The sequence below is a fragment of the Danio rerio genome, chromosome 21 (assembly GCF_049306965.1).
Source record: "Danio rerio strain Tuebingen ecotype United States chromosome 21, GRCz12tu, whole genome shotgun sequence".
In the NCBI taxonomy this organism is placed as follows: domain Eukaryota; kingdom Metazoa; phylum Chordata; class Actinopteri; order Cypriniformes; family Danionidae; genus Danio; species Danio rerio.
Genome location: NC_133196.1, coordinates 5,385,489 through 5,407,514, shown reverse-complemented (window position 1 = coordinate 5,407,514; position 22,026 = coordinate 5,385,489). Strand labels below are relative to the sequence as shown.

The 22,026-nt window shown below is 37.7% G+C and overlaps 1 protein-coding gene across 4 annotated transcripts; it reads right to left on the bottom strand.

The window, feature by feature from the left end:
* Window positions 1-5,896: 5,896 nt before the first annotated feature.
* Window positions 5,897-21,915, bottom strand: phyhd1 (phytanoyl-CoA dioxygenase domain containing 1). Of its 4 annotated transcripts, none has more exons than XM_073934495.1 (12): window positions 21,868-21,915; window positions 21,192-21,483; window positions 18,942-19,100; window positions 16,001-16,076; window positions 15,876-15,923; window positions 15,633-15,688; window positions 14,825-14,887; window positions 14,715-14,736; window positions 12,752-12,880; window positions 12,398-12,514; window positions 8,888-9,014; window positions 5,897-6,142 (listed from the first exon to the last, which is right to left on the bottom strand). In XM_073934495.1, the coding sequence occupies exons 2-12, from the start codon at window positions 21,222-21,224 to the stop codon at window positions 6,097-6,099; spliced, it is 876 nt and encodes a 291-aa protein (XP_073790596.1). In that variant the 5' UTR covers window positions 21,225-21,483; window positions 21,868-21,915; the 3' UTR covers window positions 5,897-6,096.
* Window positions 21,916-22,026: the final 111 nt, after the last annotated feature.

Genomic DNA, 22,026 nt, shown 5'->3' with positions numbered 1-22,026 from the left:
TATGATTGAATCAATGAATCGTTCAAGAGATTTGTTAAACTCTGGTTCAATTAAGGACACAAGGCAAGCCTTTATGAGTGAGTCAATGAATCGTTCAAGAGATTTGTTTAACTCTGGTTCAAGTAATGACACAAGGCAAGCCTTTATGAGTGAGTCAATGAATCGTTCAAGAGATTTGTTTAACTCTGGTTCAAGTAATGACACAAGGCAAGCCTTTATGAGTGAGTCAATGAATCGTTTAAGAGATTTGTTAAACTCTTGCTTTAAATAATGAAACAAGTCAAGCCTCTATGAGCGAGTCAATGAATCGTTCAAGAGATTTGTTCAAAAATGCTGGTTCATTCAGTAAGGAAGCATGTAAAGCCTTTTAGAGTGAGTCGTTGATTCGTTTAAGGCATTTGTTCAAAAATGCTGGTTCATTTATTAACGAGACAAGTCAAGTCTTTGAGTCACTGAATTATTCAAGAGGTTTGTTTTAAAAAAAAATGCTGGTTCTTGGAGTAATGAAACAAGTCCTTTATACATTTTTGAATCATTAAAAAAATTCTGAATCATGCCAGAATCATAATTTCCAAACCGTAAAGTGATTCTCAGAATCGTGAATCATGCAGCTCTACTGTTTATGGCCATTTCATGTTAGCTCCTCTAACATTATTAACAGATATGTTTTTATATGTATTCGTTCATGCTGAAATGAACATGAAAATCAATAAATATTTCAGCCTTTTGCTAGTTCATGTTAGCCGTAGTTAACTAATGTTAAAAAAATGGAACCTTGTAATAAAATATGACCCCAAAATGCAATAAAAAACACTTATTAGAGAGTTCATAACCCTTGTAGAGTGAAAAGAAATGCACTGAAATAAATTCTAGTATAACCACTTTCTCTAGTATTGTAGTAAAGCAAACTAGAAAACTTGATACTATTATAATGTGGCACAAATTAAAGATGTCATTTCCTGCATCACATCTGGCAACGAATGGAAGTTTTAGTAATTATATTATGTGGTCTTAACTCATTTTTTGTATATGTCTATATTGTTTTTAATTCTGGTAAGTTATTTCTATATTGTTAAACAAAATAATTTAGTTAACATTTCTTTTAAGCAACAGCAATGCTTCTAAGGTTTTGCTTTGTTACCTATAATGATCTGGATGGCAAAAATTAATTTGCTTCCATTAATGGTGCAGAAATAACTGCAGCTTCGTTTATATTGTGTGTTTGTATTTTCCAAGGTTTACATGCGATGATGATGAAATTGTTGTGAGTGTTCATTTTTGAGCGCTCCCTGAAAGCTCTGACGTCTTCAGACACCATTAATATTTCATTCACTCAAATCCTGCGTCCGTCACTCCAGTATAAATGACAGGGATTGAGTTGCACACTATTAAAAGAAGAAATGGAAAAATACCCTTTAACGGTGTCTGGGTCTGAGCTGCCTGATGAAAACACACACACACACACACACACACACACACACACACGTCTGAATGCAAAAACACTGAATGAAGGGTCTACATTTAGTTTGTGAAGGTGAAAATGTTTTGTCTTTATTTTTTGATTTTATAAAGCTACTTTCCAAATACATGTATTGTTAAAAGTGCTACATATGTGTACTTGAAAAACAAAAGAACAAATATATTTTGCATGCTAAATTGCCTGTTTTTGGAACTATATGGTTTTTGGGACATTTTCTTGACAATTATGCACATTCAGTGATATTTGCAGCTGTTTGTACGATGTTAAACTCTGATGTATAATGCTATATTTTACAAATACACTGACATATTGTTATAAACCTTGACACTTGGCAAAACATTTTAGGTCAGCACCCCCTTGTGGTCAAACATGATAACAAAATGTCAAAAATCTTATGGGTATTTTTGCATATTGCCATGATTCTGCTTTTAATATATTCTTTAGATCAGTGTTTCTCAACTGGTGGGTCGCGGGAACATTTTCAGTGGGTCGCGGAGTGTGTGGTCAAAAAAACAACAAATGTTTCATTTTTAACCTATTTTGCTTAAATGCTTGAAATGCGCGAGCGATAACTGTACCGTTTGACATGTGAAATTTCATTTAATTATAGCAAAAAATATGTCAAAGCGCAAGTATATGTAAAGAATATGTAAAGGATGGATTTACATATATTGATGACAAAAAAAGGCTTAAAACCTCAGTGTGTCATATGTAGAAACCAAACATTTGTTGTTTTTACTTTGTAATATTTAAATGATTTGAGACATTTTGTTAAATGACAATAATAAAATATTGTTTATTTGTAAGTCTTGGTGATTTATCTGTCACAACTTGTGTATGTTAATAATAAAATACAAATTAATTATAATTCCTTAAATTATATTATAGTCCTAAAAAATTTTAGCCGCGGGTTGATGACCATGTAAAAATGTGGCTCCCATGGCCAAACCAGTTGAGAACCACTGCTTTAGATCATGCAAAGAACTTTGATACCAGTTACGCCATAATATGATCAAACTTTTTTTATTTAGTGCACAAATTAACTATCTAACATACTCGCTGGGTCTTCATAACCATGTTAACTAGGGATGGCTGACGTGAAACTGACGTTTCAACAGTGTCGAGATCCTAAAGCTCAAGTGGTTTTTGTGGTTGTCAATTGAAATGCCAAAAACGCTTCGGTGGACAGGCTCTCTAATAACTCTGCGCATCTATATCGGATTTGTATAATCTCATACTGACCACACCACATCGATTTATTTACAACGCCACCAATTGGTCAAAGTGAAAACTGTTAAGGCGCATGAGTTTTTCTGGAGATGAGCGATTTATTTTATTTATTTATTTTTTCGTGGTTGTCAATTGAAATGCCAAAAACGCTTCAGTGGGCAGGCGCTCTAATAACCAGGCTCATCTATTTTGCATTGGGATTTTTTTCCCTATTTGCACTTTGAAAAGTCTTGTTTCACGTTAGAATGGAAACCCAGCTACTGACACCAAACTTCATTATGTTATTATGTAAGGGTGTCACGATTTCGATTTCAAATCGAAATTCATGCTCAATTTCGATTATCGAATCAAAAAATGGAATCGTTGATGCGGCCACGCCCCCATGTCACGTCAGTTTGGCTTGCCAAGCAGAAAAAAACAGGCTTGTTGAAGAGCTTGTTGAACTGCAGACGCAGGAGACCCGTCGACAGAACTTAAACCCTCTCCTCTTTCAATGAAGTCGCCGGTGTGTAAGCATTTTGGATTTCCAGTGAGTTATGTTGACAACGTTCGGGTTGTCGAAAATAAAACACAGTTTGCAAGCTCTGCTATGTATTAGGGTCGGGCCGATAGACAACACCAGCATCGCGATCCTCCGCCCCGCCTCCGTTGCAAATCTGCTCCATAAAAATACACACTCAGGCCCTGTTTACATTTAATAGGTCTTAGTTTTTAAATGGCATTTTATAACGATCCACATCCACACTGGCGTTTAGCATTTCTGAGCAGCCCTCCTTCCTCACTACCGCTGAAAACGCACATCACGTGACCACACACAGAGACGCACACACATTGTCATGCGCTCGAGCGGGTCCAGGCAGTCAGCGGGTCAGTAAACTGGTTCAATCTCTCACTTTCACACTTGTACTTGTTAATTTTAGGGAACACCACAGATACTGTTGGCTGGTTCCTGTTGGTTGTGCACCTTTTTTACCGACGCCATTACAAGGACACAGATCACTGCCTATTTACGAGTCCCGCAGAAAAAGTGATTGACAGGTGGCAATTATGTGTGTAACTTACCTTAATTCATTTACTGTATGATTTGTTTATGATTTTGTTTAATTTTTCTTTTTTAAATTGAAAATCGAATCAAACCGTGACTTTGTGAAGTTTATTCATAAACAAATTTCGAGAGGATCACGTGCTTATGATTGTTCACAGCTGTTCCAACTTTAGCTAATGACTGATTATCCTATCAGACGATCCTTAACTCACTATAAATAACCAGACTTTTCTCATCTCAATATCTTCGTCTTGAAGAAACCCCCCCACCCAACCCTACTTTCCCTCCTTTCAAACGAGTGTCACGGTGGCCATCGATTAGCGCTGTTGCCTCACAGCAAGAATTCCCCTGGTTTAATTCCTTTCCAAACCAGATGGCATTTCTGTGCGGAGTTTGCTCGTTCTCCCCGTGGTCGCGCGGGTTTTCCCCGGGTCCTCCGGTTTCCTCCCACAGTTCAAAAACAAGCACTCTAAACAATTAATCCAAATACTTAAGCTAAACTCTGAGTACACCTTTTAGCATACATATCTGACACTTAGCTACAACAAGCAAGAGGGGGAGTCATCGAGATCTACCTGAGCTCAAACTCCCCTCTCGCCTTGCAACGGGAGGGAGCCCAGGGCTCGAGGATCTTATAAGCTCAGGGCTCTCTCCCGGGACAGCACGCCAAACTAGCTTTACTATCAATCATCAGCTAAGTGTGAACTCTTGAAAGAATCAAAAATGTAATCGAATCGAAGATTTGGAGGATCGTGACACCCTTATTATTATGTCATTATCATCTCACACTGACCACATCACATCGATTTATTTACATCGCCACCTATTGGTAAAAGTGAAAACTGTTAAGGCGCATGTCCACCAAAGTGTTTTTCCAGAGCTGAGCGATTAAATTTTTATTTGTTTTGTTTTTCTGAAGTTGTCAATTGAAATGATGCATTTTTAAGATAAGTTTTTTGAAAGAGCTGGCAAAAACGCTTCAGTGGACACTACTACGGTTTACTACTGAATGTACGTAACCATTTTAACTTAAATTACTCATTTTTATAGTTGGTTCTCGTTTTTTTTTATGAAATCAATGTGCTTAATTATGTCAACATGCAAAAATACAAATGGTTCTTAAAAATAGGCTTTATTTTATTTACTTTAGCTCTCAAACATGTTCAGATTCACCATTTAAAGGGAAATGTGACGTCCTTTCAGTCCATTACAAATATCATGCATCACCTGAGCCACTGAAGAACACCTTTGCTTTTCTATTGTATAACCCAGGACTAAAACACTCAAATATTATTTGGACGCTTTATAAATACGACATCTGCCTTTCCGTCCAATGCAATACGAAGGACTGGTAGCATAGCTTGTCGCCTTAAGAAGTGTTTTGTATTCAGATTAGCTGAATGCTATCAGTGGTTTGTCTGCATGGGTCTGTTCTGTAGAAGGCATGAACTGTATGCAATCCAGCTGTAGTGTCTTTACTGCTGTGCTAAAGACTGTATAACAGACATTTTGAATACAACTATGTACGTTTATACTTTGAGTTATTCATGATGTTTGAGGCCTTTTTTAGTTGTTTTTGGCGTTGAGTGCTTTTCACTTGGCAGTGCATTTAAATGGACATTTGCATGACACTTGTTTAAGCGTAAACTTGTTTTTAAACTACCTGGAAATTGTAAGGAAATGTGTTATTTTATGCTCTATATTTTGACATCGGGATTGTTGGATTTTTATTTTGTAAATGTTGATTTTTCTTTTTTTATTCATGAAAATTCAAGCAGGAAGACGCTGTAAAAATATGACTTTTTTATTATTGTGTGAAACATGTTTAGTTGGAATTGCTGAATGTTAAATATCATGTTTTTGTTGATATCTTTATTAGTTTTTTTTTAACTATGACTGAAAAAAAAAAAAATATATATATATATATATATATATATATATATTCCAGTCTGTAAATATGATTTGTATGTATTTCTTATTTACTTTCTTTGGTTGGAAATCCAGATTGCTCTTATCAAAAGTTTGTACCTTTGTTTAGGTTGCGTTGACGGAAATAAATTGAATTTCTAATAAAACAAATCTCTCATTTACTAAAATCTCATCGTCTGATGGCAGATTAGAAATAACACAAGACTCTTTGGTTAATAAAAACTAGCCTTTATTAACACTGTTATGGAATGTGTGTAAAATATACAGAATGATGGAAAATGTTTCACATTTTAGGGTCAGAATGGTCCATTTACAAAAATATTTCAATGAATAATTGCTGTTCAGGCTTTAAAAGGCTCATTATTGTGTTTCCAAGTGTATTCGAGGCCTCGTTTGCTGATATTTGTGTGTTTTAGGTGTAAAGGGAAGGAAACGGCAGCTCTTCAGTTGCTTGCAGCCTGAGAGAAAAACAGATTCACTTTATAACAAGCTATTAAACTACAAATATTTAGTCTATTGCTGTTTCCATCTATTTTGCTTTCCATGCAATAGAGTGTATTTGTTTTCTTTAGCATATTTAGCTATCCTAGCATTTATCCATTATTTTTCCAATAAGGACTTTTAAACAGCATTTGTTAAAGAGCAGGAATAACCAATGAACCATACCAAATATGTGAAAATCAGCTGAGAAGTCCTGAGGGGAAAAACTACAATCCTATGAAGCGTTGAAAATGATGTGATCAAATTAAGCATGTCAAAGAAATACAAAACATATACACACTCACCGGCCACTTTATTAGGTACACCTGTTCAACTGCTCGTTAACGCAAATTCCTAATCAGCCAATCACATGGCAGCAACTCAATGCATTTAGGCAATGAAGACATGATCAAGACGAACTGCTGCAGTTTAAACCGAGCATCACAATGGGGAAGAAATCTGATTTAAGTGACTTTGAATGTGGCACGGTTGTTGGTGCCAGTAGGGCTGGTCTGAGTATTTCAGAAACTGCTGATCTACTGGGATTTTCACGCACAACCATCTCTAGGGTTTACAGAGAATGGTTTAAATAAGAGAAAAGTTCTGCAGTTGGGCAGTTCTGTGGGTGCAAATGCCTTATAGATGCCAGAGGTCAGAGGAGAATGGCCAGACTGGTTCCAGCTGATAGAAAGTGTGATGGTGTGGGGAATATTTTCTTGGCACACTTTGGGCCCATAAGTACCAATTGAGCCTCGTGTCAACATCACAGCCTTTATGACCACAGTGTCTCCATTTTCTGATGGCTACTTCCAGCAGGATAACACGCCATGTCATAAAGCGTGAATCATCTCAGACTGGTTTCTTGAACATGACGATGAGTTCACTGTACTCAAATGGCCTCCACAGTCACCAGATCTCAATCCAATAGAGCACCTTTGGGATGTGGTGGAATGGGGGATATATATATATATATATATATATATATATATATATATATATATATATATATTAGGGATGTAACAGTATTGTAAATACCGTCATACCGCAATAGCAATTTTTTTCAATATTACTGTAGTCACATGACTCGGTAAAACTATAGGTCTTCTGAGAAAGTTTGCTCAGGCGAATGAAGTGAACGGGAGGTAGCAGAAACTACAATTCCCATCAGCCCAGGCGTGGCCATAATCCTTTGCGGTCTGTTGTCGCTACAGATCCAGTAATGCGGAAATGGAGTGTGCTTCTAGTAGCGGGGATGAAAAAGAGCTGAAAATGATCGAAACCTAAAGCAGGTGTTGTCGCCGCGCACGTACTGAATATCGGTGTTGTCGCGCGCGTTCTGATCAGCTGTGTTGTCGCGCGCGTACTGTAAAGCAGCGAGGGGGGTTGAGCGCGCATACTCAAGAGCGGTGTTGTCGCGCGTCTACTGAAGGGCGGGACGGAGGGTGTGTCGCGTCGCGTCGCGGGGGCACGTTTGATCATTTTGGAAGGGCATTTTCTATCCAAGACTAAAAAGGGCATGTGCACTGCCCAGGTTGAGCCCTATGTGTGCACGTGCCTGCAAGTTGGGGAATACGACTAATAACAGTCATGGGGACCGCAGAACACAGCACACTGTTCAGATTGATACAGACATTGACTTGTACCGCTAAGAAACCTCTATCTCACTCATAGCTTGTCCTCTCAAGTGGGGGAAAGACAATGCACAACGTCACCCACTGCTGTCAACCTGGGCCAAGTCATATCTCTGTCCCAGAAACCTCAGTCCCAAATGAGAGGGTTTTTTTCTGTTGCAGGGGACGTTGTAAATGCCCAGAGATACCAGCTTTTACCAGATTATATTTATATGATAATTTTCCTTAAAACTTATCTCTATCTAAGTGAGTGAGTGATTAAATGTTGAATGTGACGAGTTTTCTACAATACTAAATTGAAACTTAATTTTTTTACATGGTTTAATATTTTTTTGTTGTTAAAATTGAAGTTCCTGTTTCAAAGCTTACAGATAGATGGCTAATTTGTATGTCATTGACACTTTTGGCACTTTTTTGGAGTATTTTCACAAGTTTTGTTTTTCCTGTAAATGATTCAATAAATACCGTACCGTGACATTCATACCGAGGTATTATCGTACCGTGAAATTCTGATACCGTTACATCCCTAATATATATATATATATATATATATATATATATATATATATAAGAAAGTGATGAAAACAAATGTTTTTATGATATTTTAACCTATATTTATAACTTAATCAACGTTGAAATACATTTTTTTTAAAAGTTATAGAACATTTAACGTCATATTTGTAGTTAGTTTGACTAATTTAAGTTTAAATGACTAGAAACGTTCATTTGAATCAACAAAAAATTGTAAGGCAGCAAGAATTTTCTCAGTGTACATATATAAAGTATTTTCTGAGCTTAGAGAAACTCTGTTTATGTAATTTGAGGCATTTCATGAGTGTAGGCGAAGCTAAAAATCTCATTCCAGGCTTAAACTCTGATTGGTGGATTTTCTGCGCAGCATCATGGGTAATGTAGTTTTTCTGCAAGAATTCTTTTATTGAATGACAGTTCACATAAAATGCTGGATTAATGCAAATAGGTGAGCTTTTACTTTTTCACTTTATATACACATAAAATTACATGGAATGGATGGAAATAGCGTATATCATCTGAGTCATGTGGCCTTTATTACCCAGCATGCACAGTTCTTACCAGTTCTCAGGGCTCCAGACGGTGTTTTCAGACTCCATAATGTGGAAGGTGTAAACGTGGCGTGAGGCGTCAGAGGTGTTTGCGGCACTGCGGTGGACCACTTCACCGTGAATCAGAACTGCTCCACCTGCAGGAACAATAATGATGTTTTTATGAAAACGATGCAAGATTATTCTCTATTGTTTTGATCTTTTCATTGTAACTACAGCATGCTTCACATATATTTCAAGCTTTTGCAATATTGTTTTTTTTTAACAGTATAGCAATTTAGAATTAGAATTTTGGCCACACCAAATGAATTAAAAGTGGGAATACATGCATTTATAATCTTATAACAAATTCTATTTTAAACAAATATTCTTTAAAAGAATGTATTCATCAAAAAATAATTGTGTGCTCATTTATACGAGGTAGCAATTGCATAATACTAATAAAACTTTTTTTTTTTGGATGAAATCAGCATATAGACCCTTTTCACATGACGTCACATGGTGTGCGATTTCACTCGATGCAGTGTATCTTTACTTCCGCCTACACAGAACTCCCCATAGACAACTCACCTAGTCAGCTGTATATTTACTACAGATACGGTTAGATGGGGACTACGGCTGTAGTCTATGACTAGGACTAAGACTATTAGATTATGAAATTATTTGCAACCTAATTAAGTACATATATTAAATTTAAACCACCCAGTAGGTGGTGAAAGGACACTGTCCAAAGGTCTTAATTCATTCAAATGGAGAAACTGAACAAAACATTAATGGATCACTAATGGATACGATGGAACTGATTGACAAAATACAATGCCATATGAGAAGATTTAATAAAGAATTGTACTCATGCTGGAACATTTTCATACAACAATTAATATACATTTATATTCATGGCAGCATTAAAGTAAAAATAAATCCATCCAAACTGAATTAATATGTGAAAAGGTTGCAAAAAATATACTTTTCTTACCAAACAATAACTTATTCCTATTCTTAATAACTTAATCATTTTCAAAACTCGGAAAGAAGTTCAGTATTGAAAGAGAAACATTTGGACACATGTCCAATACTTTAAAGGTGCAGTATGTACGTTTGACACCCAGTGGTTGGACTAGGTATTGCACTCCTTAGTTCACCTTAGATCGTGACAATAAAATAAACTTAAAATTGAACTTAAAATCACGACTCAAAACCAAGCATCTACATGTAATAATGTTAATATGTATTATATAAATTATAAACCTTACCATTTTGCTGGAGTGAGTGCATATTCTGTGCTTCTGAATGGCTGTATTTACATTTTTGTCGTGTTTCGTCAGGTACAAACAGCCAAATTACTTATCGCTGCAAATTCTGTCACATAGTGTGTTGATAGGACACGGGGTTACAGTGTAACCTGCTTATCGAATGTTTACATTCATAATATTTACATTATTTGCTAATTTATAACCTCGTGTGGAACTGAGTCTGCTACTGTCCACCTGAGGTCGCATTTCTGTCACAGACACATGCTTACAGAGCCTTCCTGACTGAATGAACGAAATACGAAGTTTTCCACCAAGGCAACCCGGGGTGCTGAAATATAATTAGCTAAACTGGCATTGGGTCGGTTAAAATAACCAAGACAGCGTTTTGGCACGGAAAACAAATATTCAAAGCAGCATATCTGACTTCAGCATTGTTTTTCAGATAAACAAGAATGTTCACTTGGCATGTTTCTGAAATATCTACAAACATATTATGGTATTTTTATGCTTAAGAAGAGTCAAAAACTCACATACAGCACCTTAAATAGTCTTAAATCACAATGTTAATATTTTCAGTTGCAAGTTTTTCAGAGAAGTATCCCATTCAATCAAAGGTAAATTGTAATAGACTATACACTTCGTTGAATAATGAATAATTATGGTGAAAGCTTTGCAGCAAAATAAAAAAGTATCATTTAAAACAGGGGTCACCAACCTTTTGGAAACTGAGAGCTACTTCTTGGGTACCGATTAGTGTGAAGGGCTACCAGTTATTAAATAACACATTTTTCTTAATTTACTTTTAATTATATGTTATTATTAATAATTAATTTACTTTTAATTATATGTTATTATTAATAATTAATTTACTTTTAATTATATGTTATTATTAATAATTAATAATATTCATCAATGTGAAGACATTGATCATGTTAATGATTTCTCACAGTAGTTGTCAACAATGATTTAACAAGTTAGATAAATATCAACATGCAACACTTCATTTGTCTGAAATCGTTTTTAAAGTTTTTTTTTTAATATATAACTTAAAGTAATTTTCAAATTTACACCAATGCAAGCAGTGTTGCCAGACGTACGATAATTATCGTATTTGTACGATAATTTCGACTTCTGTACGATGTACGATCAATAATGAGAAACATCCTATAATGTACGATAATTTCAGAAATTTATGGCATTTAAAAGTAACTTCATTGTAATCTTCGGGCTTCTTATTGATCTAGCTGCATCTTTGTAGGTGGAGTTAGGCACGTTTTTTACTAATCTTACGTTGCCTCTTCTCAGCCAATCAACGTGGAGAAGAGCTCTCTCTCACGAGTTAACGCTCCTGCTGCGCGTGCCCGTGGTTAGGTCAGAAGTTTTCAGTTTGAGGTCGATCTTTTAAGCAATAATGTTAAAACAATTTGTGCTGTAAAGGAAGGTGAGAAGGACGGGAGTTTTCCCTTGATGTTCTCGTTTTTCCCCATTCAAATGCGTCTTGTGAACGTGTTTTTTTTTTTTTTACAAAGTTAGTCTCATCAAAAAGCATGCACACCTCAGAAAATAAATCCCTCAACATCTGGCAACATGCAACATTCAATGACAGCAACTCAGAGGTGGAGTTTGAACCTTCCCACTAAGGTACCTAGTTTTTTTTACGTGTTTTTATGTGTCTAGATAATAGCTGTATACTCTCAGTTTGACTCGTGTACGATAATTTTAATCCAAATACGATAATTTTGAGGTTCTGGTACGATACTTTGACATTTCCAATCTGGCAACACTGAATGCAAGTGTGATTTAAAAATAATTTTAAATATTAGATGCAGCTTACTCATATGTGGTGCTATGGTGAGCTATTTTTAGAACAGGCCCGCGGGCAACTCATGTGAACCTGGCAGGCTACCTGGTGCCCACAGGGACCGTGTTGGTGACCCCTGATTTAAAATATACTAAAATAAAACTGAAATGTTTTACAACTTAAATAAATGCAACATTGTAGTGCAAATAAATAAATAAAAAAAATCTTACCACCGTCTCTCCGTATATATCATTTGTTTATTTAAAACAAGCTGACAACCTCAAAAATACCATCAGAATAGGAAAACAAAGAAAAATACACAACAAGGCATGCATAAAAAACTAACAAAAAAATCTTTAAATAGGTATTAGTTGTACTTTGTCTTAAAGTTATTCATTGTTATTATTAACATTTTCTGATGACATTTCTAGCAATGATGGTGTGCCGAAATATTCAAGTAATTCACCTTTTTTAACAGGAGCAGGAACAAACAGCTTGTCGTCATAATCCTTTTCTCGGCCAATGAAATCAGTCAGAGGAAATGTGCCTTTAGGTGTCCGCACCATTCGCCTGGTTATACCATCTTTCACAAAAAAAACCCCACACATAAGCACATGCATGACTCTGATTGGTTTAATGCACATTATCCCCAAAACACACCCAGAACTCATTAGGAGAATAAGGACCACCCTTGTAGACAATGCGCCTGGTGCACAGACTGTTTTTCCCATCCTTATAATAGCAAGTGGATTCAGACATGCCCTTAGTGCTTTAGTGCCATGCGTTTAGACTTAGATTAGCCCCATGTGTGTGATCTGACCGTTGTGTGATCCTGGGATGAACCACAGACAGCCGTTCTCCTGCATGGCGTCCTCCAGCGCAACCCAGACGCCCATGACTCGCCCCAGAGGCTGTGTGTACAGGAAAGTGGCGTCCTGGTGAGGAGTCACTAGAGACAAGGTTCAGAGGTCAGATTTATATTCATTTTTTGCAGTTTTTGATTATTATTATTAAAGAGCCCATATTATGGGTTTTTGAAAATTCCCCTCCATGTAGTGTGTAAAACAGCTCTAAGTGAAGTGAAGTATCCAGCTAAGGCTTAAATCTGTAAGAGTACAGTGTTTAAAACGGTTGATTCATCTATAAAAGAGTCGACTCATAGTGCTTCAAACGAGTCGCCTTGATACCGATTCATTAGGTGTTTCGCCATGACGTACGAACGAAACCAAGTTATTCACGTGCACGCGCAAACCCGGGAGATTTCAAACCTGAGGCCAAGCCCTCTGACACAGAAACCCAGACACACACACCCACAAACACACGAACACAAACATGCTGGTCGATTGAAGTCACACTGCAGATGGATATTATCGAGGGTCTACCCAAAGATGAAACATCAGCATTATAGCCAAGCAGTTGGAAACTACATGCTACAAAGAATACTTCATCTGCATTTGTTAAAGGAAGGATCAGTAAAGAGTAACTTACTGATGGACGTCAGGATTAGTTTCTTCCTCCATTTCTCAAGTGTAAGTACATGCGATTAAAGTTGTTGCCTCGTTGACTCTAGCTTGCAAATGTATTTAGTTGTGATTTGTTACTTGTAACCGCGTGTACTGTATCAGGTTAACTGGCTATATTCTCTTATCGCGTGCAAAGTCACGTTAAAAACGTGACGCGTGCTACTTTGTTTATGGAGCTCCGTGGAGGAGTAGTGTGTGTGCGTTGTCGTCCGGAGGTGTGTGTGTGTTTTTGTGTGTGTGTGTGTGTGTGTGTGCGCGCGCGCGCGCAAGGACGAGGGCAATGTGTGTGTGTGCGTGCGTGTCTGTGTCTGTGAAAAGAACAGAGTGAGACAAGCTATGAGATCTCCTCGACAGTTTTTGGAGTTTTTGCTCAATAAAATAGTCGTCTGAATTTTCAAGTCCATCGACTGTATTTACATTGACCCACTGGCAGCTAAAATCCACGCCTACACTATCGAGCGTGTATGAACTGTGATTACTTTTATATTGCTGATTAGCTATTGGGCATTTCACTCTCTGACTGAAGGCAGTCGACCAATCGCAACAGGCTGTCATCGGTCCAATCAGCGCAGATTAGCTTCGCGCTAAGGAGGGGTTTGGGAACAAATGAATCCCTGGATGATTCATACAGGAGTCGCTGGGATAATTAGGTAAAAATAAATGCAGATTATAAGACCATGAAAGTGTTTTTTGACCTTGCATGCATATTAGACTGTTGTTGGAGACCCTTACAACCAAGATATGACCCTATTTCATGTATAATATGGGCTCTTTAATTCATTAATTCTCCTTCAACTTAGTCCCTTATTTATCAGGGATCGCCACAGTGGAATGAACCAACAACTATCCCGGCATATGTTTTATGCAGCGCATACCCTTCCAGCTGCAACCCAGTAATGGGAAACACCCATACATTCTCATTCACACACACACACACTCATACACCAATTTAGGCCAATTTAGTTCATCTAATTCACCTGTAGCACATGTGTTTGGACTGTTAGGGAAAACGGAGGAGACATGGGGAGAACATGCAAACTCCACACAGAAACGCCAACTAGCTCAGCCAGGACTCGAACCAGCGACCGTCTTGCTGTGAGGCCACAGTGCTAACCACTGAGCCACCTATTATTATAATTCTTTTTTATGATTACTGATATATAAAAAGGTACACAAATGACATGGAATCCAATACAAATGGAAAACGAGGTCAGCTTTCAAACTGATTTTCTATTGGTTAAAGATATGGGAGGGTCTTACCTTCTCCACCAATCCCGGGTTGCTGTTTGATGGAACAGACATGAGATATATTGTTACTAAGATCAGAGTTTTTAACATTATTTATAAGCCTGCAGGGTGGAAAACTGTACCTTGAAGATGTACATACTCTGCAGAATGACTGGATTTATCAGCTCAAGCTTTTTACAGATGTTCTGCAGAAGAGAAATATACAAACGTACTCATTTAATATGCATTATGACAAAATAAAATGTCTTTTAAAAATGGCAATATGAAAAAAGTAAGTATCTATTTAGTGTTTTTTCCTTTTAAGATCAGTTTTTTTACATTTTCTGTCAATTTTTATTTAAAAATAAATAAATAAATATATATATATAATCATTATTTTAGTTGTTATTCATTTATTGTTATTCATTCTTAGTCCCTTTATTTGTCAGGGGTAGGCACAGCGGAATGAACCGCCAACTTATCCAGCATATGTTTTATGCAGCGGATGCCCTTCCAGCTGCAACCCAGTAGTGGGAAACATCCATACACACTCATTCACACACATACAGCATGCGGCCAATTTAGTTTTTCCTAATTCCTATATAGTGCATGTGTTTAGACTGTGGGGGAAACCGGAGCACCCGGAGGAAAATCACGCCAACACGGGGAGAACATGTAAGCTCCACACAGAAATGCTAACTGACCCAGCTGGGACTCGAACCAGTTACCTTCTTGCTGTGAGGCGACAGTGCTGACTACTGAGCCACCGTGCCACCCAGATGTTATTCATTCTTAATAAAAATAACAACAATAAAAAAACAACAATGGCTGGTTTGTCTGGTATCGAAGAAGCTTCCTAGCTCTAAAATTCGACAAAATCTTTGACTTAAACAAATGATTTTACAAAATAAGAGTTCGTTTCTATTCATTTCCATGAATGTTTGACATTACTTGAACTTTGGGTGAGTGGGTGACTCTTTTAAACAGCGGCTCATAAGCATGCAGAGCTGTGGGGAAGAAATGCAAATATATTAGAGATACAGTGCTTTAAATGTGAATATCTTAAATATTTCTTAAAGCGACAGTTCACCTCTCAATGTACATTTGGTGTTCATTTACTCTTGTACAGCTTGAGAGTGAGTAAACAAACAGCAAATGTTCATTTTTTCATGATCTGTCCCTTTAAACACCCACCATGGCCGATTTTATTCAGGGATTGTTCTTTCGGCACGACGAACTCTCCTGAAAACACAAGCGTCACATTATTAGGATGGATTTCCTCATCTCTGCACAGCAAACAAAACAACTGAATCCCAAACCTTTATCATCAAACACTCCTTTCTCAAAGAAGAAACGGATCTTATCTCCACTGGTGATGAAATAGTCTGCATTTCCCTGGAAAACACAAAACATGATGTACAGATTACTTTCTAGCAGGATGTTTCAAACTTCCCTGAAGAGGCTTCAAATGCATAGGTTTGACGTCATTTAACAAAACTCTGCTGCTATTTTGCGATTTCCGTCTGGATTTTGCCTACCCAAATTTAAAAGCTCCCCAAATCCACATGCAGAGGTGTAAATGCAAAAATGTTGTATCATTTTAAAGAAAACCCTTTGAATTTTCATAAAACACTATAGAAAGTGTTTAAAATATCTGTATATGTCGTCTGTGTTATAAGAAACAAATAAAAAAAGAGGCGCTTTTTGTATTTTTTTTTTATAAACTTAAATTTGAAAGTGTAGCTTTTAGCTTCTGTGTGGTCTAGCGTGCTGTAATTAATTTAGGTGTTTCCTGCACATGTCTGTAATCATAGGAAAAAAGAAAAATGTCTCCACCATAATCTATGCAAAAGTTATTGCATTCCAACTGATGAGAGGTGCTGTACAAGCCACAGGGAGCGATCATTGTTTTCATATTTCACTATTCTTTTGTTTGATCAAACATAATTCACTGTGTTTGGACCACATCAGACATATAAAAAGATTACTTATGCACATCATCTCAAAAACAGAGGAGAAATGGCCCTGAAGCACACAGCATAAGGTAAGATATAACAGCTGTTTGTGCTATTTGGGGCTGCTTAGTGATCATAAATGTATTGTTTACATTTCTGCACAATGGAAACACCACAATTAATTCGACAACTGTTTCATATGTGAAAATAATTCTGTAAAAAGAATGCTAGAACCGTATGAGCACTGGCAAGAGCTTTCATTTGAGCTATAACTTGTACATGTGTCATATAGAACCATATGAAAATGAACCAAAGTAAAATACCCAGCTCGGGTCTCAAAAATACTGTGTGTTTAAGTGTAAATAACTTTTGTACAGTAGAATAAAAACCAAAGTGATGTGCATAAAAATATAGTGCATATGTGCATAAAATATAGATTCTACACTTTCAAACGACACCACTTACGGGGGTCTGTTGCAATGCTAGCCCTTTAAATCTGAAAGTGAAAGTTGATGACGTCACGGACCCAGTACAGGGTACGCAGAGTTTAACTAGTGACATATGAGAGCGGGGCGGGCGGGGCATATCAAGTAGCTCTTCCTACATTTTAAATAGCCAATAGCGTTTTGTTTATATCATAGCTCAGCCAGTCAGATTTGTGACACTCCACTTTTTGGGGAGAAAATAGGCGTATTTTACAACATCTCTAGAGTTTACCAGTTGAGTTTTGCCTTTTAGCTTAGCACTGATCATTGGATTGGATTAGACTATTAACATCTTTGACAAAAATGTCCAAAAAGTTTTGATAGTTTTTTGATAACTTCTGTATTTCCACTGTGTAGTAAGACTGTTGTAAAATAAAAATAAAAAGTTGTTATTTTCTAGGCTGATTTGGCTGGGAACTATACTCTCATTCTGGCGTAATAATCAAGGAACTTTGCTGCTGTACAATGGCTGCAGCAGGCACAATAATTTGGGTAATAGTTTCCACTGTGGGGGAAACCGGAGCACCTGGAATCATTCCAATTCACTCATGAAAATACTTACTTCTTTGTAGTGAACCCAGCATAACAGTGTCCTTTTTTTATCTCCCCCTGTTGGTTTGGTGTGCCCTTAAATGTCCTGCGAAGTGTTTTGATGCATGCATTTGATATTCAATGTTTGACGTAATCTCAACTGAAAAATTAAGAGAGGCCGGGACATAGAGTGGCTAAGAGCAAATGAGAAGAGGCTGAGCATGTCAGATACAAGAGAGCATCTAATTCGTCAAGATTCAGGCACGTGCACACATAAGGCTCAACCTGTATAATGCACCTGCCCTTTTTAGTCTTGGATACAAAGTGCCCTTCCAAAATGATCAAAAGTGCCCCCGCCACACCCCCCCCCCCCTCCCGTCCTTTAGTAGGCGCGCGACAACACCGCTCATGTGAACAGGTGTTAACCCCCCTCCCCTACCCTCCCCCGCTCTACAGTGCGCGCGCGACAGCACCGCTCTACAGTGCGCGCGCGACAGCACCGCTCTTCAGTGCGCGCGCGACAGCACCGCTCTTCAGCGCGCGCGCGCGCCACAGCACCGCTCTTCAGTGCGCGCGCGACAGCACCGCTCTTCAGCGCGCGCGCGCGACAGCACCGCTCTTCAGCGCGCGCGTGCGCGCGACAGCACCGCTCTTCAGCGCGCGCGCGACAGCACCGCTCTTCAGCGCGCGCGCGCGCCACAGCACCGCTCTTCAGTGCGCGCGCGACAGCACAGGTATCAGGTGACGTCAAAAGAAATAATGATCCATTTAAGTAAGATTGACAAACTGCAAGCTTTGGATATTTATATAATTTTTATAATTTCTAAACGCAAATTGTCAGTATTTTGGAGCACACTAGCTAACAGATATCCTTAAAACTAACTGAAATAACAACTTTATTTGAATTTTACATGATCTTTAACATGCATCACACTGCGTTTATCTTTTCTTTTTTTAAACAAAAACAGCAAAACACATTTATATAAGTACACGTGTGTGTGTGTGGACAGCCTCAGTCACAGCATCATCCGATTCTGCCTTTGTTTATTGTGAATACACTCCCTCTAGTGGCAAAAATGACACACTTCGCCTTTAATGCTAAGATACAAAAGAAACTACACCAGCAGCAGCATTACAATGTATGCACATACAGTCTTACCTGCATCTTTACCCATTAACATGTGGATGCATGTGAACAATAAGGCATAGAAGAACATTGGTAATGACACTACTTCAAATGCATTATGATAAAGATGATGATGCATTGTGGGTATTGAGACAGAGTTTACCTGCGTTTTCAGCTGCTCGTCATGGTCGGTGGAGAACTGTGTCCTGCAGTGTTCAGGAACGTCCATGCTCTCGATAATCTCACTCATGCGCCTCCGTAAAGCATCGCACTCCTCTGGAGACAGAAGGCCTTCCAGCACCAGATAGCCCTCGTCCCGGAACTAAACACACACACACACACACGCACACACACACACACACACACACACACACACACACACACACACACACACGTGATTTACTCAATTGGAGATATGATGAAGAAATGCTCTTCCAGTTATGATGGCAAAACATTTAATGGCTTTTAAAAATGTTCTTAGTATTTAGATCAACAGGTGGACATGGTGACTCAGTGGTTAGCACTGTGGCCTTACAGTGAGAAGGTCGTTGGGTCGAGTCCCGGCTAGGTCAGTTGGCATTTCTGTGTGGTGTTTGCATGTTCTCCTCGTGTTGGCGTAGGTTTCCTCCCACAGTCTAAGCACATGTGTTGTAGGTGAACTGGATGAACTAAATTGGCCGTAGTGTATGAGTGTGAATGAGAGTGTATAGGGGTTTTCCAGTACTGGGTTGCAGCTGGAAGGGCATTCGCGGTGTAAAACATGCCGGAATAGTTGGCAGTTCATTCCGCTGTGACAACCCTTGATAAATAAAGGGACTTAGCTGGAGGAAAATGAATGAATATTATATTATAATGTTTTTTTCCCACTAATTTTTTGTTATTTTTTCTTTCACTCAGTCTTTCAGTTAATAACTCTGACATGGTTGTCTACGTTATTGCATCTTTTTCTAAAATATGTTTATATTGTGTATATACTTTTTCTCTCTCTCTCTCTCCTTTGTTATATGTATATTAGATATTTATGGTATTTATATTACAAAGTGTTCAGTGTAAAAACGGAAGTCTTTTATTTAGAATTAATTACCATTACGGATATAAACGGACACACGGAAAGATCGCACATGATCACGGCATCTCAGCTGTGCGGTCTGCTACGGACTAAAGGTTTAGCTTTTGGTTTGATTGGAGAACAAGGTACTGACACTTCATTTAATATGGTTGTTTGTTTGTATTGAGTTTGTATATTGAGTTTAAGTGATGTCTGTTTGTTTGTATATGGTTTTCATATTTGCTTACATTTGGTTTCATTTTCTCTTTGTATACAAGCTCTTACGGTGTTTGCCGTACGGTGCAAGGTGTCTAAATTACGGTGCAAGGTGTACGGTGTTTGGCCTACGGTATAAGGTGTTTGATGTAGACGACGGCGTCAGTGAAGTGAATGCTGCACTGAAATAAATCATGGCAAAACACCAGTGAAAGAGTCAATCCTTTATTGAACCAGGGAGCTACACTTTCTTTTATTTAAACGTTGAGATTTTTGTTCACCAATTACAAGGACCCCTAGCTCTCTTATGTGGGTCCCTGGACCCCAGTTTAAACATTCAGAAATGACCAGCCAAATCCAGCTAAAACCAGCTTGACCAGCCTGGTTTAAGTTGCATATAGCTGGTTTTGGCTGGACTCCCAGCTTGGCTAGGCTGGTCAAGCTGGTTTTAGCTGGTCATCTCCCAGCCTGACTATCTAAGACCAGGCTGGAAATGACCAGAAACCAGCCTGGAAGTGGCCAAAATCCCTCTAAAACCAGCCTGGTTGACCAGCTAAAACCAGCCAACCAGCATAGGCTGGTTTAAGCTGGATTTTTCAGCAGGGCATTGTATTTTTATTTATTTATATATATATATTTTTTTTTTTATTTGTCTAATTTTATGGTTTTGTAATTGATTCACTGTAAATCTGACATGTCTCAGTCAGTTTGTGCAAGATTATGTTTGGACTGAGTTTGGCTTAAATTGTTATGTTTTTGAAAGGCAAATAAAAATAAATAAATAAATAAATAAATAAATAAATAAATAAATAAATAAACAATATTTAAGCAGGCCCCGCCTCTTTTACGCCCCCTTCACGCCACATTCCTTTCTTCCAGCACGTCCAGTTTTGTAGGGAATTACGTAACACTTGAATAAAAGTTATCTCGCACGTGCTTTCGCGTTTTTAATAGTTTCTGGTTCTGAACTTACACAAATCTAACACATTTACTTTAAAGACGCGAAAGACATGAACTGTCATCTAATAGCAAGATAATCGTGCAATTCTAAACGTGTTTACGATCGTTGATGAATATATCGTGCACATATAAATAACCAAATATAGAGTATTTAAGAGATGTAGTCGCAATTTCGAAGTGGAATCTTACCTTTTGCACGTCTTGGTCTGTCAAGACATCCATGTTGATGAAGACTGGGCTGAAATGAAGGCTGACTGTCTCAAATATCTCTCTCTCTCTTTCTCTACAAATAACCACGTGGTTGCACCAGGTCAAATACGATTAAACTGTAACCATGGTGAAGCAATAATTGGATTTGAACAGTAACTCTTTCACTGCACTGAAGCAAACTCAGATGTACATTCATAACTGGTTGACTTTGAAGCATGTAAACATGTGACTCCGTGAACTCATTTTCAGTGTGAACCGGTTAAACTCCGTCCTGTGGAGGATGAAAATCAATGTATTTGCAGACTTTATGTGCACAGCTGGATATTTAACGTTTCCACATTATAAAAAACGAGAGAGATATATATTGTTTAAAAAGTATTCATTAGCCGCCAAGTGCGCTAAAACTAGCCTGTTTATTTTATGGCAATAATTAAATACATTTACTAACGAACATTTGTGATTAGGAAACGTTAGTAGCTCTAAATTAGTTGACTGGAATGCTGTGACGGTGTTAGCATGTAGCATGTTCACACATAAAATAAGTACAGTTTACAATTAAAACCATTTCCTACCTTTTGTTGTAACTTAATAAAATCTACTGCAATTAATGTCAACAAAGAGGTTTAATCCACAAGAATTTGATCATTATTCCTACCTGTTAGCGTTCACATCGGTTCAGTCCTTATTTAGGCTAGAGTGGGTTATTTTTTGTGAATGAATCTATGATTTAAATGAATTGTGAGAGTCGATTCATCCTTGACCTATTCATAAATACAACAGTTGCTTTGTTGCTGAATAAATGTCTTATTCACTC

Excerpts from the sequence above, each read along its gene's own strand:
- phyhd1 (XM_073934495.1), bottom strand. The coding sequence starts at position 21,224 with ATGGATGTCTTGACAGACCAAGACGTGCAAAAG. Across the intron at positions 15,924-16,000 it reads AGGAGTGTTTGATGATAAAG|GAGAGTTCGTCGTGCCGAAA; the intron begins GTTTGGGATTCA and ends TTGTGTTTTCAG. Across the intron at positions 14,888-15,632 it reads CCCACTCACCCAAAGTTCAA|AACATCTGTAAAAAGCTTGA; the intron begins GTAATGTCAAAC and ends TCTCTTCTGCAG.